Source organism: Zootoca vivipara, chromosome 2 (assembly GCF_965207765.1).
Source record: "Zootoca vivipara chromosome 2, rZooViv2.hap1.1, whole genome shotgun sequence".
Taxonomy (NCBI): Eukaryota; Metazoa; Chordata; class Lepidosauria; order Squamata; family Lacertidae; genus Zootoca; species Zootoca vivipara.
The window spans coordinates 20,627,062-20,645,971 of record NC_142584.1 but is presented as its reverse complement, the minus strand read 5'-3'; the positions used below and the strand labels follow the sequence as shown (position 1 = coordinate 20,645,971).

At 42.4% G+C, this 18,910-nt stretch overlaps 1 protein-coding gene across 3 annotated transcripts in view; it reads left to right on the top strand.

The window, feature by feature from the left end:
- Nucleotides 1-18,910, top strand: part of PRKCA (protein kinase C alpha) — a 193,587-nt gene that overhangs the window by 147,003 nt on the left and 27,674 nt on the right. For all 3 annotated transcript variants that reach the window (XR_015948372.1, XM_035104019.3, XM_088662984.1), the window contains 3 exons: nt 737-893; nt 1,009-1,143; nt 1,876-1,972. Coding sequence is in view for 2 of the 3 variants with exons in the window: in XM_035104019.3 (XP_034959910.1) it covers nt 737-893; nt 1,009-1,143; nt 1,876-1,972 (389 nt within the window). In the remaining variant the exon portion in view is untranslated. The remainder of the gene's footprint in view (nt 1-736; nt 894-1,008; nt 1,144-1,875; nt 1,973-18,910) is intronic.

The following is an 18,910-nucleotide window of genomic DNA, read 5'->3' as shown; positions in this document are numbered from 1 at the left end:
CTTATAGAGCCAGGGGTACCCAAACTTTTTTTTTTTCAAAGAAGGCAAGATTTGATGAAGTGAACATGCGTGAGGGCCGACCAAATTTGTTGAGCTTTTTCTCTCTTTTTAACGATTTTACCCCACAGTTGTTGAGCTTTTGGGGGGGGATTTTACCCCAGGAAATAAACTTAAACTGCCACAGGGGCCATATTAAACTGACTGGTGGGCCAGATGGACTTTTGACATGCCTGTATACAGACCAACTAAGTTTGTTCTGGGTATAAGCTTTCGTGTACATGTACACTTCTTCAGATAACAAAAGCTTATACCCAGAACAAACTTAGCTGGTCTAAAAGGTGCTACTGGACAATTCTTAAAAAAAAATATTTTGACTGCATCAGACCAACACGGCTACCTACCTGAATCTACTTTAGATCTTGTTGCAGATAACTTCACTTTGGCTGCTGTCACCAAGGGCAGTCCGGTTGTTGGGTATTCGTACTGGGGGTAAAAAGAGCTGGGCTTTTCCAATGAATAGTGGTGGCAAAGAGGTGTGGGTTTTTTTTTTTTCTTGCATCAGGTTAGCATCAATTTTCTAAGGCTTCTGCAGGGGTTTCCATCACCCCACACAAACCTATAGAAAGCTTATCAGTGCAGGCAATATCACTGACATAAGGGTTTTTCAGATGCAGGAAAGCCTCCCCCCCCCTTTGAATCTTTGTCTAATCCTTATTGTTCATCTATATATTTTCAGTACGAGATGCGAGAAATCTGATTCCTATGGATCCAAATGGACTTTCAGATCCTTACGTGAAGCTGAAACTTATTCCAGATCCTAAGAATGAAAGTAAACAAAAAACAAAAACCATACGTTCCACACTTAATCCACATTGGAATGAGACATTCACATTGTAAGTTGAAATTTCATACTTTTCCTAGTGATATTTCCAATTGCAAACATCATCATGTGTTTTAATAAACTAACAGAATGGCACCTATTTTTTCTCTTCTTCGTTCTTTTTGTAGTAAGTTAAAGCCTACAGACAAAGACAGAAGATTATCCGTGGAAGTCTGGGATTGGGATCGGACAACTAGGAATGATTTCATGGGCTCTCTTTCTTTTGGGGTGTCGGAACTCATGAAATCACCTGCATGTGGATGGTAAAAAGCTCTTTGTTGCGATTATGTTACTAATGAATTGCTATAGTTATGGGTAATAAATCCTATTGACATGTTTAAATATTTCCTAAATGTATCACCTGTGTTTTCACAGAATGCACAGTGTATAAAACCTCAGTCAATAGATATCGAGGATTAAAAAAACACAGAAACTAACTATTCTTTTTTGTTGGTTTTAAAAATATCAAATCAAAGCAATCATGTAATCATAGAATCATAGATTTGGAAGAGACCACAAGGGCCATCCAGTCCAACCCCCTGCCAAGCAGGAAACACCATCAAAGCATTCTTGACATATGCCTGTCAAGCCTCTGCTTAAAGACCTCCAAAGAAGGAGACTCCACCACACTCCTTGGTAGCAAATTCCACTGCCGAACAGCTCTTACTGTCAGGAAGTTCTTCCTAATGTTTAGGTGGAATCTTTTTTCTTGTAATATCCATCACTGTTCTTTCAGTAATATCCCTCACTGTTTCCCTGGAAGGGCAAAAACAGTCAGACACTCACTGCATGTTGTGTTAAGTTTCTTATCTGAGGCTATTGCTGCAAACTTAAGCACACTTACTAAGGAGAGAGTCTCTTTAACCTGAAAGTAGTTACGTTGGCCCATAAGAAAGAAACCTGAGATCTGTAGTTGGGCAATACCCTTTTTTAAGGCCAGCTGAAATAAGAAAAATATGCAAAATCAGTCTCTCCTTTTAATACACTGAATGCAGGTACAAACTACTTAACGAGGAAGAAGGCGAGTATTACAATGTTCCAATACCAGAAGCAGATGATGATGGGAATGTAGAACTGAGACAGAAGTTTGAGGTGAGAATATTAGCATACATTGTATGGCAAATCCCATGTTGAGCCTGATTCTGTGCTTCTGCTGCTGCAGTGCTTGCTATAACAGATAGATTTCTTGCTTATTGTACAATTCTTTCTCTTGCCAGTCCACGGATCTTCAATAATCACTAACACTGAACTTGGTTTGTATATTTTTTGGCCAATGTTAATGGTGCAAATCTACTTTCACAATGGAATTTGGGGCAGTAATTTGTTGCTATCGAACCAACATAGCAAGCGGACTGTGAGTTTCTGTGACTTTGAGGGCTCCATCCTATCCTCACATGAAAGTTTTCCAGTAGACTGCATTACCATTAAGTAAATGAAAATGAAGCAGGACCCAGTTACTATCTTCTTGCCACTTTCCACAAGCAGGTTGATGATTGCCCCATTGACAGCTGGGGTTTCCTTTTGTCTCTGCTCCAACGTAGCTCTCTCTGTATAATTAAGATTCATTGACTAGTAACCTCATCTACGCTATTTAGATTTCATGTGTGCTGACTCCAAGGGTGGCACAGTGTTTCATTTTGTCTTTCTCCTTTTTCTTTGTAATTTTTCTTTGTCTGTTTCTGCTTGAAAGAGAGGAACTGAGAGAAGTATTTGCCAGAGTGATGGGAGAGAGGAAGCCAGAGCGGCACCTGGGGCGGCAAACCTGGGGGTGTGGCGTCGTGATTTTCAGCGCATGCGCAGACATTGTGCAACACTGCGTGCATGTGCAGACTTCGTGTGATGCTGCATCATGGGGTGTCCCCCCCACAACTCCCAAGCCAAGCACCGTGGCAGCGCCCGCTAAAAAGAAAGCTTTGCTTGGTGCGGCGGCAACTGGAAGCCAGCCGCCACGTGGGACTTTTTACCGGGCGTCACCGCGGCTCTCGGCTTCAAGTCGCATGGGGGCCACCCCACGGCGCTGTATGCATGCAAAGCCGGCGTACAACTCCGGGCGCATACGCAGGTGTCGTGTGACGCTGCGCACATGCGCAGATGTGCGATGCTGCATCACGGGGTCGCCCCCCACGACTCCCAAGCCAAGCACCATGGCAGCGCCCGGTAAAAAGAAAGCCTTGCTCGCCACAGTGGCAGCTGGAAGCCAGCCGCTGTGCGGCGCCAAGCAAGACTTTTTACCGGGCACCACTGCAGCACTCGACTTGGGAGTCTGTCACCCCCTCCAGTGTGGAACCCAGGGCACCCCCTTGCTATGCCCCTGAAAGGAAGAAAGGCAAATGTTGAGGAGGAGGAGGGTGGCGTAAGAAAATGGAAACAGGAGGCCTGAGAAAAGTGGTTTGGAAAGATTAAGGACTAGAAGGTGACTGGGGACAGAAGGAAGTTAGGTACAGAGAAGGCAATGAAAGTGGTTGAATTTAGGAAATGCTTCTAGAGAATATTAACATTATGTTGATGCTGACAACAACATCATGAAGCTGACAGTATTGTGAAAATCATTTGTTCCACTGTAGGGAGTTGTGTTATAACTCTGCTTCCATAGAAAATCAAGAGTTTCCAGACTTGGCTCTATTACATTTCTAGCACATCTTTCCTTTTATAATTATTCTCTCAGCATAATTGGCCTCTAAGCTTCTTTTCCTGCTCCATCAAATGTTTGGCCGTCTTTTGAACAGTTTAGTAAAATTAGGTAAAATTAAATATCTCATTTGATCATCTTAATCTGATAGGTTTTTGGGTACAGGGTATATAAAGAAATGCAATCAATTACACAAATGTTGTAGAATCCTTAATTATTTTGCTTTTGCTTTGGTGTGAATATGGCACTTGCTGAAAAGATTTTACGTTGTATCCAATGCTGTGTTCCCAGACTTCTTCGTTTATTGAGTCTCCGAACCCTCTGGAACAAATTTTGATTGTCCGTGGTAGTTGGGAGTGTAGGGGAATTCTGTTGCGCTAGCAGAATGGCATCATTGGAGACAGCGCTTTATTTTCATGTTACATTTTGAACTGCCTCTGACAGGCACAAAAGGTGAACTGTGCTTCAGTAATGTTAACAATATACAATTCCAGCAGTGGAAGTGTCAATATACTTTTGAAGTTCTGGACACTTTTAAAAATGCCAATTGTACCAATGTAATATTAAGGCGTATTTTTTACATTTTCTGCAGATGCAATACTTTGCAACTGTATATAAAGCCATTGTTTCTATTGAAATAATAGATGCGTTTTTGGACATTGACATATTGTTCCTTGTTTATGAACTGTAGACCAAATGAGCCGAATATTGCAACTCTTCCTACGGTTAATGGAGTGCACAGTGGAAAATTTAAGTAGCTTAAACCATGGGTAGGCAAACTAAGGTCCGGGGCCCAGATCCGACCCAATTGCCTTCTAAATACCTGAAGGAGTATCTCCACCCCCATTGTTCTGCCCGGACACTGAGGTCCAGTACCAAGGGCCTTCTGGCGGTTCCCTCATTGCGAGAAGCCAAGTTGCAGTGAACCAGGCAGAGGGCCTTCTCATTAGTGGTGCCCACCCTGTGGAACGCCCTCCCATCAGATGTCAAAAAGAAAAACAGCCAGATTTTTAGAAGACATCTGAAGGCAGCCCTGTTTAGGGAGGCTTTTTAATGTTTAATAGATTATTTTATTTTATTTTTCTGTTGGAAGCCGCCCAGAGTGGCTGGGGAAACCCAGCCAGATGGGCGGGATATAAATAATAAATTATTATTATTATTATTATTATTATTATTATTATTATTATTATTATTATTATAATATAAATCCAGCCTGCAGACAGTCCAGGAATCAGCATCTTTTTGCATAAATAGAATGTGTCCTTTTATTTAAAACACATCTCTGGGTTATTTGTGGGGCCTGCCTGGTGTTTTTACATGAGTAGAATGTGTACTTTTATTTAAAATGCATCTCTGGGTTATTTGTGGGGCACAGGAATTCGTTCTTTCTCCCCCCCCAAAAAAATATAGTCCAGCCCCGCCCCCGCCCCCCGCAAGGTCTGAGGGACATTGGACCTGCTGAAAAAGTTTGCTGACCCCTGGCTTAAACCAATTTCCTTTTTTTTCCCTTCTCTTTTTTAGTTTTCAGACATCTCAGAGTACATATCATGCAAGTGGTAATTGTGTTTTTGTTTTTATTTTTATGGGATGGCATTCAATTTCATTGTGCTATGTACAATGACAATAAAGTATCTATCTATCTGTCTATCTATCTGGTATTAAACTGCAGCATCTCTCCATTTTTTTTATTGGCTCACATTAGTCTTAGTCATATTTTTTTCCAGTTAATTACACAGAGTAATAAAAACCACACTACTGCTAGTAGTCCTCCTGAAGAGCACTGTTCTGCTGTTTGTGTTCCCATTTTATGCCTGAGAGCCTTTCAGTGCTTCTGATCTGAGGAGCCATTTTTCCGGACATAATTTCCTGAATAAGCTCATTCCTTATCGCTAGCAATCAGCGCCGTCAGATCTGTTTCAGGCAGGGCTCCACAAAGGCAACAGCAAGGGCACGCCCTTTTGTCATATTGCTAGATCTCACATGCACAGGGGTCAGCAAACCTTTTCAGCAGGGGGCCGGTCGACTGTCCCTCACACCTTGTTGGGGGGGGGCAGACTATATTTTGGGGGGAAAACAACCAACAAATTCCTATGCCCCACAAATAACCCAGAGATGCATTTTAAACAAAAGCACACATTCTACTCATGTAAAAACACGCTGATTCCCGGACCATCCGCAGGCCGTATTTAGAAGGTGATTGGTCCGGATCCGGCCCCTGGGCCTTAGTTTGCCTACCCATGCACTAGCTTGTATATGGAATCTTGCTCCCCACAACAACCCTCTTGTTTGCTGTACAGTGTGTAGATGCTGCCCTGATCTCTGTGAGGCTTACAATAAATGAGAAAACAATTTGAATATAAAATATAATGTAAAAAAACCCATTGCACCCCCAGAGTTAAAACATGGGCATCTAGGGTGTAAGGGTGACTCCCTACAGGGAGCCAGCCCCCATCATCCTAATGTCCACCTCGCCAAGCACAGGGAGCAGCAGTGGGTCTGAAGCAGCCAGGGGGGAGGGGAGAGACTCGGAGGGAGAGTGAAGCCAGCGTGCGGAACGATGGGAAAGCTTAGGGGAGGAGAGATGTAGGCAAGGGCTCTGGGATGCTGGAGAGCCATTCCACCGCCTTGAGCAGGAGGAGGCTGAGAGGGCATCGCTCCTTCCGGCACAAGAGTTAAGGAGAGCACCGTGACGCAGGTCAAGGGGGAGGCGTTTTGGGGTGCCCCAACTACTTTGCTGGCATAGGAACAGACATATGCCAGTGCCGGATTCTGATTTGGACTGAGAGGTCATGTTTTACACTATCTCTGCACTGTAAATACTTTGCACAATAAAAGACAAACTGGACTCAAGCGGAGTTACTCTAGAGTAGCCACGACGACCCTCTAACATAGGGGATATTGGGGTGGGTGGAAATCAGCCACTAATATATATTCCTGCATACTGGCTGCAGGCTTTGAGGCCTGGCCTAAACGGCCTTTTTCAAAATTACCTGGTGCAGGCACAAATGTTCCAGGTGAGAGAACAGAACCCAGCAGAGAAGTCACAGCTGATTAGAAGAGTAAACTGCAGCTGGTATTGAACATGTTGAAATCATTATTCCTTTATGGCCCCTAGCCTATTTCCAATGCACATGCAATTTAGTTTATTTTGGCAGGTACTGTGCATCACTATTAGTAATTTAGGATCCATGAGAGATTTAAAAATAAGTCTGAAAGTTTCGTTGCGATCCTGCAGGACCAAGAAACAGCTCAGAAGAGCATGTTACCTGGACCCTGAGACCATCCTCTGAGGCCCTTCTTTGTGTGCCTCTTCCACGAGAGGTCCGGAGGGTGGCAACATGAGAACAGGCCTTTTCTGCAGTGGCTCCCTGTTTGTGGAATGCTCTCCCCAGGGTGATTTGCCTGGCGCCTTCATTATATAGCTTTAGGCGCCAGGCAGAAACATTCCTCTCGAACCATGCCTTTGGCTGATGACAACTGATACCCTTTTAAATATGTTGTGAGTGTGGGCTTATGGGTTTGCTAGTCTTCTTATTTTTACTATGTATCTTGTGGCTTTTATATTGTAATTTTGTGTTGTGAACTGCCCTGAGTTCTATGGATGAAGGGCAGTATACAAATTTAATGAATCAAGAAATGAATAATAATAATAATAATAATAATAATAATAATAATAATAATAATAATGGTCAGGCAGCATGGATGGAAGTGGCCTCAGCTCGGTGATTCCAAGACACTGAATGGGATACAGTTAATCAACTTTTTTGCATTGATTCTTCCATTTCCCAAGAAACTGGCATCATGAAAGGGGAACTTCAGTGGTGCGGAGGAGCACTTTTTAAAAAAAACCAAAAAAACCTTTTCCCATAGCATTGAATGTTGAGTGTTTGTTGGTACTGGGGCGGGAAAACATGGGCGGGTAAAAAATAATAATGGAATGAGTAGCTGGCTCCCTGATTACACACTTAGTTTTGTTTGTTTTTAAAATCAAATGTTATTTGTAGGATTGCAAGGACGTTCTGGGCAGTATCGAACTGTCTTCCTCCAAACAAAATAAAAAAAAAATCCTTCCAGTAGCACCTTAGAGACCAACTAAGTTTGTCATTGGTATGAGCTTTTGTGTGCATGCACACTTCTTCAGATACACTGAAACAGAAGTCTGCTGACTTATAAGGGTCTGGTGACTTCTGTTTCAGTGTATCTGAAGAAGTGTGCATGCACACGAAAGCTCATACCAATGACAAACTTAGTTGGTCTCTAAGGTGCTAGTGGAAGGATTTTTTTTTTAATTTGTTTCGACTACGGCAGACCAAGTCATTCTACTTGGGAGTAAAACCTATTTGAATACCACCCCATGTCTCAACCCTCTGGAACAGATTGGAGGGGGATGGCAGGGAGCTGAAGAGAGATGCTGGAATTCTGACTCAGGCACTGAACTGCCACCAGAAGATTCTAAGTCTCTGATGGTCTGGTGCCAAGGACCATTGGCTTAGATAGCTTCTAAGGGAGATTAGACAAGTTTGTAGAGGATGGATAAATGGAAATGCCATGTTCAGAAGCAAAGTACCCTTAAATATCTGGTGTCCCTGTAGGAATTGGAATGCTGGATAAAATTGGACCTTTGGTCTCATCCAACAGGACTCGTCTTGTGTTAAGTCCCTTCCACTGCAGCTTTTGAAATTTAGCTTTTAGGAGTGAGAATCTAAGTATGTATGTATGTATGTATGTATGTATGTATGTATGGTATGGTATGTATGTATAATACACACACGCATTCATACAGACCCTCTCTCTCTCTCTCCCTCTTTCCCTCTCTCCCTCTCCCTGCTACAGATGCTAACTGAGCTCTGCAGCCTGTCACTTATTTTTTTTAATGTACACAAATTAATAAAAGATTAGCACCTTGCGCGGCAAAAAAATAAATCACACATTTGCATTGACTGAGAGCTTATCCTTACCTATTTTCAGATAATCCAATAAAGCCGTGACTTAATAATAGTCAGTTCTTGACAATATTATCCTCTTATTTTTCTTTTATGTGTTTATTTTGACGGATAAACACAAGCAAATAAACCCACCCACTTTGTATGGTGTTTTGCAGCTTAAGAGCTTTCACGGAAACTATGTTGCTACAAAGAGTGGATTTCATAGAATCATAGAATTGTAGAGTTGGAAGGGACCCTGAGGACCATCTAGTTCAACCCCCTGCAATGCTGTCTCATACCCATAGCTGTCAAGTTTTCCCTTTTCTCGCAAGGAAGCCTATTCAGCATAAGGGACCCTCGTATCTACGGGACCGCCTCTCCTGGTATGCCCCGCGGAGGACCTCTCCTGGTATGCCCCGCGGAGGACAAACAACAATATTCTGGAGATCCCGAGCCATGGGGTGGCTAGATTGGCCTCTACTAGGGCCAGGGCTTTCTCAGTGTTGGCCCCAACTTGGTGGAACGCTCTTTCACAGGAGACCAGGGCCCTGCGGGATTTGTCATCTTTCCGCAGGGCCTGCAAGACAGAGCTGTTCCGCCTGGCCTTTGGGTTGGACTTAGTCTGACCCCTGTGTTTTTCCTCCCTCATGGCTTGAATTTGTGGACTACTCAAAATGAGGCTGCATTTTAAATTTTAATACTGTATTTTGGTCTGTATTGTAATTAATTGCTTTTTATGTTTTATTGAAATTTTATTGGTGTGAGCCGCCCTGAGCCCGGTTTTGACTGGGGAGGGCGAGGTATAAATAATAATAATAATAATAATTATTATTATTATTATTAAAGGGAGAGTTTGACAGCTATGCTCATACCTGCAACCTTGGCATTCTTAGCACCATGCTCTAACCAACTGAGCTATCCAGGCTGATTCAGAGAATTAAGTATTTTTGATTGGGTCTGTGAAATTTACTATTCTGAACGTCTTTGTTTCTCTGACTTTATTGCAAACCTACAGTTTACTACCAAAAAAACACCCTGGACTCTATGACCTGTAAAAATTATAGGTTCTGCGTAAATTTGCATATATCTGAATATAGTCATAAGAGGAGGCAAAGAGCTATCTAGAACATGGAAAACAGTGCCATCGCCTCTGAGTGCTGCAGATACCATTCATCCTTTTCTTGTGGGTTCCATGAGTTTGTAATTACAATTCCAAGCCTATATTCCCCTCCAGCTTTAAGAGCTAGAGACTGGCTTTTTCCCCCCTTAATGAAAACTGGACTTCTCCAGAAAATAACGTTAATTTCAGAACCTGCCCAGTGCAATCACAGCACACACACAACCCTGATTAAATGCTTTCTCAATTTATCGTTCAAATCAGTCAAACAAGAATGCCTAGCCACCACAGAATATGCCAACTGACTTGTGCAGTGAAAAGAATAACAAACCCAAATCACTGCTCAAATCTTAAGCAGAACTGATAGAAAAATCTTTTCCAGGCTTCAAGCTGTTGTCTTAGGGGTGCTCAGACGGCTAGACAGGAGGAGGCAAAATTGCATCCAGGGAATATCTTTCTCTTATGATAGTAATGATCTGTCCTAGGCAGTAAGTGCCAGCAAAGAATTGTTTTTTCCAAGTGCCTTCACCTTGTAGACTTCTGCCTTGATGACTTGTTTTCTATTTAACTTAAACATACCAAGCAAAGAATGCAGAAGATGCTTCTTAAATGCTCCATTAGAAAATATTTTATTTCAAATCCTACTTGAGGGATGGTCCAGATTACGTCTAGGAAATTATTCATCCATTGTTCGTGTTTGTATAGCAAGCATCCAATTGGATAGACCTTTCCAACTCTGCAATATCTTTTTTGAGGTGAGGCAACCAGAACTGTACACCGTATTCAAATCTCTGTATACCAACATCCCACACAACGATGGTTTACAAGCCATAAGGAACACCATTTCAGATAAAATCACAGTGGACTTTGCTACCAAACTCTGTCATTTTGTCCTTACCCACAACCACTTCAAATTTGGTGATGACCTGTTCCTCCAGATCAGTGGCACAGCAATGGGCCCCACAGTATGCCAACATCTTCATGGCGGATTTAGAACAACGTTTCCTAAACTCCTACCCACTCAAACCTCTCTTGTACCTGCGATACATTGACGATACATTTTTATTATCTGGACACAGGGTCAACAGACCCTGGACACCTTCCACCAGACCTTCAATGAATTTCACCCCACCATCAACCTAACAATGAACCAATCTATGCAAGAAATACACTTTTTGGACACTGCTATAAAAATACAGGATGGTTGTATAGGCACCACCCTATACTGAAAACCAACTGACCGACAAACATATCTACATGCTTCTAGCTACCATCCCAAACATACCAAACAAACCATCGTATACAGCCATGCCCTACGTTACAGCCGCATCTGTTCCAACTCTACAGACAGAGACTCTCACCTAAGAGATCTACAGCAAACCTTTTTAGAACTAAAATATCCACCAGATGAAGTTAAACAGCAGATCAACAGAGCCAGACTGATACCCAGAGAGAACTTGCTGCAAGACAGACCCAAAAAAGAAAATAACAGAACACCACTAGTCATCACATACAGCTCCCAAGTTAAAACAGTACAGCGCATCATCAGAGATCTACAACCTCTCCTAGACAATGGCAGTTCTCTTTCTCAAGCCCTGGGAGGAAGACCTTTCATTGCCTACAGACAGCCACCCAATTTTAAACAACTCCTCACCCACAATAATACCACCACAGACTTAACATGGACACTGGTACCAGAGCCTGCAGTCAACCCAGATGCCAACTTTGCTGCCACATACACCCGCACAACACCATCACTGGCCCCAACAACATCCAACATACCATCTCAGGACTATTTAATTGCTCATCTTCTAACATTGTGTATGCCATCAAATGCCAACAGTGCCCTTCAGCTCTCTATATTGGACAAACAGGCCAAACCCTACGCCAAAGGATAAATGGACATAAATCTGACATCAGGAATCACAAAACAGAGAAACCAGTAGGAGAACGCTTCAATCTCCCAGGACATTCTATACATGAGATGGATATACAATTATGAATGTGGGGAAACCCGGGCGTGAGTGTACACACAGTAATGTGAATCTAGCTGCATACATTATTATGGCCCTGCTGAATCATGAAATGGATGGGGTAGCTCACAATGGGCAAAATAACAAACGGTTTGCATTTGTTGCACTGAAGCAGTGCTTTAAAACCCCTAAATAAGAACTGTGGAGATTTGTTCATACAATTGGTAGTAGTGATATATAAGTAATTTTACTGCAGCCCTCAAGGAAAGCAAGGACCACGGAGAAGCATTTGCATACATCACTCTCTCCCTGTCGCCAGAGGTTCTGCACTGAAGTTCTTTCAGAATCTGGTGCTGCTCTTTCCCTTGCCAGTGCCGCCCTAGGGTTATTCAGGAACCTTGGAACAGAACAAGATTGGCTTCAGGCCGAAGCACCGGAAAAGGTGGTGGTTTGTGGGGTAGAAGGGTTAACCGTTATGGTCTTGTTCATCACGGGTGATGTGCTTCTGTGTTGTCTAATTTTAAACTATCTTTACCACAGTTTCATGTTAAAGGCCAGCAGAATGTATCAGTACAAGTCTTGGCTATAAATAAGTAAGACTCCTCAGTTTTCACCTCGCAAGAGGTAGGTGACTCAGAGCTGCCATAAATAACTCTTTATGATGATTCCCTTGCCCTTTAGCAAGCAAACAGTGTAGTACACAGCTGTGCCACATACAAGATGATGGATCACATAGTGTATGCCAGGGGTTCCCAACAAAATTTTCTCGAGGACCCCTCATCGAGCCGCTATTGTGACAAGGACCCCCATTAATTCCTAATCCTAAAATTAAAAAGTGAGAGCCAAATTAAGAGTCTTTTTATATTTTATATTTATACGTTTTTTACAGTTACAACAGAGTACTCCATCAGTATACAGTTAGTTTTAATTTTCAGTTCTTGATGAGATGAGTTAAATTTGTCCTTTGAGTTCATTATTTCTGAAATATTAGGTTCCAAACTTGAAACTTTCACTCCGAAATCCGACCGCATGTCGAGCCGATTCCTATATTTGTTTTTCATGAAACACATGGAAGAAAATGCCTGCTCACACCGATATGTGGTTGCAAATGGAAGGATCTTTTTCATTGCCTTATTTCCAAGTTTCTTGTTTACAAACACTACTGTTTTGCAAAGAGGCAGCGCACGCCAGGGAGGAGGGAGGGGAATGGAGAAGACAGGGTACCTGCGCAGTAGCGCACAAATGAAGCCGACGCGCACAAAGCATCTTGGGGAGGTGAGCGTTGGTAGAATACGCGTGCTGCCTCTTTGCAAAACAGTAGTGTTTGTAAAGCGCCATCTAACGGCATACAGCAGAACTACTGCCTCTATCTAATTCTAGTTTTGCGCTAGACTCTGCTCATGCAGGAAGCGGCCAAAACAAAAAAAACCTGTTATCATACGAAATATATTTAATATATTTTTTATTCTAATAGCATCTTGAGGACCCCTCTGGCATAGCTCGCGGACCCCTGGGGGTCCCCGGACCACCTGTTGGGAACCACTGGTGTATGCTAACTAGCAGGAATGAGTCTGTGAACAAGTAGCACAATTTTTTTTAAAAAAGGCACAAAGAGTCAATGTATAACATGGCCTTTTATGAAATTGGCATGGCTGTTCCTGAGTCAGTTCTGGCATTGTCCTGCTCAGAGCTTACAAAGTTCAAGTTTCAGAAGGGACCTCACCCATCTACTCTCTGCCCTGCTGTGCTTTGTCGTTCACAAACAATTGCTGTTTCCTAAATTAAATTTATAAAAAAAACCAATACAGATTTCAGGAAAATGAAATGCTGCATGGCAGTGTGAGAGACAAAAAGTGCCAGAGGGCATGAATGAGAGGGAGTTAATTTTTGAGGGGAGAACCCGTCATGATTCAAACTGGAAAGTAGCACCCTGTGTTAATAGGGATGAATATATTTGTTTGCAGGTGGAGATTTACACAATTCTACCTCACTGCATGAGAAACACGATGCTCCCTCTTAAGGTCTCTCTCATTGCTACAACTCCGTAGAATTACAGTGGTACTATAATTGCACTATATCATTATTTTATTCGTATTTTCTCCCTCCCCGAGAGATCAGCAAGTTATCCTTGCATGCAAGCCTCATTAAACTTATTGCCGTTCTCAAATGGATACCTTTAACAGGCAAGTGGTAGGCTGGGAACGCTGTCTTGGTCAATGATTCCATTTGTCAAATGGTGCTGTATATTGAGGTAAATGACAATTTATGCAGATAGGGGTATGTTTTGCTTCCCTCATTAATGATGTACTTTTCCCTTTCCATTTTTGCTTAAGGGCAATGCCATGCATTGTGTCTGCTATTGGAGGTGAAGTTACTGGTGCTATTTCCTGATTTTTACTGAGCTCCCAGCTATCCCTTCAAAAATAAGCTGTGTTTCCTACATTGCCGCTGCCATAAATCTGTTGAAACTCATTATTATTGTTTTGGTTCACACTCCCATTTTTAACAAGGCAGGCGCCCTCCATCCTTTTCTGTCGTTTTCAGTACTCCAAGTACATATTGCCTTTTTCAAGGTAGTTTTCTCCTTTTGAATTGTTTCGTTTGCATCCACAACATTTCTTTCCAGGGTTATTTTTCGCTTTCCAAAATTTCAGCTCCCGGTTCATATGTGTCACCTCTTTAGGATGCACTGTATCTTCTGATATTAGTTATCGCTGCTCATCCACTTAAATCAGGCATAGGCAAACTCCAGCCCTCCAGATGTTTGGGACTGCAATTCCCGTCATTCCTGATCACTGGTCTTGTTAGCTAGGGAGGATCAGAATTGTAGTCCCAAACATCTGGAGGCCCGGAATTTGCCTATCCCTGACTTAAATGCTTTAGAAAGTTGCTTGTTCACTATGCATTTCAATACCTCTTAAGACATAATAACCAAATTTTGCACAGTGGTCCCTGAGATCAAGTTGCGGGTTTTTGTCTGCTTGGATACAGTTGGATACCATTTTGAATCAAGATGGCGGGCCGAAGCATTCAAACCTGCACTGGTTTTAACCACTGATTCCGAAACTCTACTGATTTTTGGGTTTCATAGAATTCCTGAGCAACACTAGGTAATTAAGCTGCTAGTTTAATATAGGTAGGCAAAAAATATAACCTATTAGAATTATAAAGGTAACGGTAACGGGGGCCCTGACCATTAGGTCCAGTCGTGTCCAACTCTGGGGTTGCGGCGCTCATCTCGCTCTATAGGCCGAGGGAGCCAGCATTTGTCCACAGACAGATCCCGGGTCATGTGGCCAGCATGACAAAGCTGCTTCTGGCAAACCAGAGCAGCACACGGAAACGCCGTTTACCTTCCCGCCGGAGCAGTCCCTATTTATCTACTTGCACTTTGACGTGCTTTCGAACTGCTAGGTGGGCAGGAGCTGGGACCGAGCAACGGGAGCTCACCCCGTTGCAGGGATTCGAACCGCCGACCTTCTGATCAGCAAGCCCTAGGCTCAGTGGTTTAACCCACAGCGCCACCTGGGTCCCTATTAGAATTATAACATCTCATAAAATAGAAATTATTCATGAAGTTCACTTACAAAAGCTAGCTAGATGCATCTAGTATAATCTTATCTTTTACTTTGTTTCAATCCCTGAAATTGAAAGAGTACATCTTTGACTAAATTATACTGCTTTATTTCATTCTCCCCCCCCCCCCGAAGTACTTGCAGTGTATTCCCTAGAACTAGCTATAGAGCCAGTTTGCAAAAAATAAATAAATGCTTAGTTAAGTTCTCACACATCTTTCCAAACATTCCATTTTATCTGTTCACATGTGCTCTGGCCAGCTGGAGCTGGGGGGGGCGCACGTGGTGGGGGAAATCCTATTGTATGAGTAGAACTTCACTCAACATTGGATTCAATTTTACTTTTTAAATGGTCTATGTGTGCAGTGCCGGATTTACGTATAAGCTAAACAAGCTATAGCTTTGTGTATACATAAATTTCCTTCAAAGTACAAGAAAAGTAAAAGTAAAAAAGAACATCAAAAAGTAAAGAAAAATAAAACAAAATGAAAACAAAAATAAAAATAAAGAAATTTTAGTTATGAGGTTATCCCCATTCTCTCTCGTACATTTCGTTACCTTGCTGTCTTATTTTTGATGTTAATTTAGCCAGGGCCGTCTCAAGCATGTCGGGCGCCCTGGTGCCGTGGTGTGTAGATCGCTCCGGCGCCCTCGCCCTGGTGGGTGGGTGCAGCATGCAGCACGGCTTCCGCGCCACCCAGCCTACCCCTAGAGCCGGCCCTGAATTTAGTTATCCCCATATATTCCACCATCTTCTTACGCCAGTCCTCTATCGTTGGAATTTGATCTTGTTTCCAAACCTGAGCTAAGGTTATTCTTGCACCTGTTGTCGCATAAAGGAATAATCATTTTTATATAGAATAGGATCATTCCCCACCCACCCCAGTTACAATGTTAAAACCCCAGTGCCTATCTATAAATATATGATGAAGCATCATACATAAGTGACTTGAAATCGCCAACAAGCTGACCGTTACAACATATTTATTTATTTATTTAATTTTCCTTGCGTTTATAGATATGTTGCACTTGATGTGGAATATAATTTATTCATTTATTTTATTTTACTTAAAATGGTGCTGAGGGTCACAGGGAGAAGAAGTTTGCAAAATTCACCTTCCTTCGCTTTATTGCATGATGTCAGTGGAGGGAAATCAATGGGCACAACCTGAAGCAGCTTAGCCTCAGAATAAAATGAATATCCAGGCTAAAATAAGTCTAAATATAAACACTAAAAGTACTGGGGAAATAAAAGGGGCTTAATCTGGTGCTGGAAGATAGGAAGTCATTTCCAGTGAGACTACAGCTATTGTGAGTACTTCTCTCTGTGTGTGATTTTAAATGTACTGGAAAAATCTGTTCCCTGCAGGACTGCATTTCTGAAAGAATGTTTGCCTATGCTTTAAAACTGTAGTCCTACAAACAGGCAGCTAAATTTAAAATATGTTAGCTGCTTCCCTTAGATCCTGAATATTAGCTTGTAATTTCATACTCGTTTTGTTCTTTGCATAATATAACAAAGAATTTCTGTGTCTAAACCATGCCAAAAATTATGTATTGTTCAAATGAACAGTATTCCTAACTGGAAGGATTTTGTGTTGCTTTAAAAACTGATAGCTGCGGTAGAAATGTTGTTTGTTTGTTTGTTTGTTTGTTTGTTTTTTAACATCCCTGGCATTCACCTTCCCATGACATTTTCTTCAGTTACCTTTTTGCTTTCAGTAGCCTTCACTTTTACAAGAGCAAATAAAGACTAAAGACAAGAAGCTTCAATTGGTTACAAGTTTATGAAAAAGGCTGAAATACATCAGAGGGGTTTCTGATAATTAACTTGAGGAAATTAAAACCCTTTACTCCACATTCAAGGCTTCTGCCTTCACAGTTTAATTAAAAATCCGAAGGTCTATTGATGCAATCCTGCTGACCGGCATTCCTGCTTATCAGAATAAATTGATGAAACACAAAGATTATATATATGAATCTTGCTTAGATCAATCTCAAAATAATGCAGATCTGAGTAAAAATAAATACAGAAAAACAACGCAGGTTTGAGCCTGTATCACTTGTGGTTCTCAGGCTTTGGCCCTGTGTCTTGAAATAGTTCAGACAAGAGATGGAAATAGCACTTATTAAAAGCCCTCTTAGTCAAGACTCCCTACCTTTTGGGGTGGATGATGATGATGATTTTATTCTTTATATGCCACTCCATCTGACTGGGTTGCCCCAGGTCCTTTGGGCAGCTTCCAGCAAAATATTAAAACACAATAAAACTTCAAACATTAAAAACTTCCCTGCCTTCAGATGTCTTCTAAAAGTCATATAGTTGTTTATCTGTTTGGCGTTTGATGGGAGGGTGTTCCACACTACCGAGAAGGCCCTCTGCCTGGTTCCCTGTAACCTCACTTGTCACAGTGAGGGAACCACCAGAAGGCCCTCGGAGCTGGACCTCAGTGTCTGGGCTGTGAATGATAGGGGTGGAGATGCTCCTCATGGGAGCTAGAAAGAAATAGTTCACGATAGTTTTGATAAGACTTGGGGGCTGCCTGTTCGTGTTTAATCTCCCTTGAGGTTTTATTTTTCATAGGTGGTGTTTTCATGGGGAATGTACATTGGTTGAATTTTTCTCTCTTGCTGAAACTTTGGCAGAAGGACCACTGCAGATCTGGGAAAATCTAAGCATTAGGGGGAGAATGGGAATGTTATACTTACCAAGAAGGCAAACCAGAGAGTAGGAATAAGTGAACATTCCTCGCAAAAGAGAGGTGTAAACAGTGGGGTCCCACAGAGAACTGTATTGAGATCAATGCTTTTTAACTAGTTCATAAATGATTTGGAGTTAGGGTTTTGAACAGTGAGGTGGCCAGGTTTGCAGGTGGCACTAAATCTTTTAGTTTGGTGAAAACATAGGCCTAGTCCACATGTTAAGCTAAGCTAAATCATGGCTTGGGAAAAGAGGGCGGTGCCCAGTTAGCTGTGAGGTGGCTGCCCAAGGGAGGCAGGAGGGGAGGGGGTGTCAAGTTGCAGAAAATATTCATGGGGGGGGGCAGCATCCCTACATATTTTATTGAGGGAGGGCCAAAGGGACCAGGGCCCCATAGAGTTGGCACCTTTGCCCACAAGGGAGACCAGTTACCTTTTACAATTGCTGGGCAATCAATAGATGACTTTTCCATGGCAATCTCCCTGGATATTTATTTGTTCTCCCCCCACCTTCAGTCACCCATGAATGTGGGTGACCCATTACATTGTAAGTAGCCAGGTAAGTACTGTAGACACGGGTGGCGCTGTGGTCTAAAATTGGGCTTGCCGACCAGAAGGTTGGAGGTTCGAATCCGTGCGACCGAGGGTGAGCTCCCGTTGCTCTGTCCCAGCTCCTGCCAACCTAGCAGTTCGAAAGCGCACCAGTGCAAGTAGATAAATAGGTACCGCTGTGACGGGAAGGTAAACAATATTTCCATGTGCTCTGGCACTCGTCATAGTGTCCCATTGCGCCAGTAGCAGTTTAGTCATGCTGCCCACATGACCTGGAAAGCTCCCTTGGCCTGAAAAGCGAGGTGAGTGCCACACCTCATAGTTGCCTTTGACTGGACTTAACCGTTCAGGGGTCCTTTACCTTTACCTTTTTTTACCTAAGTAGTCAGTGAATTGCTTCTGAAGACTGACTTTTGCAAATACTGTTGCAGGAAGTAATATGAAACAACATTGTCTACAGGTTTCCTTGGCATGATGGATTCTACAGCTATGGTGCTTCAGATATACAATACACAAAAGTGTGTTTGTTTGTGTGTGCGCACATGTCTGTAATTTTAAA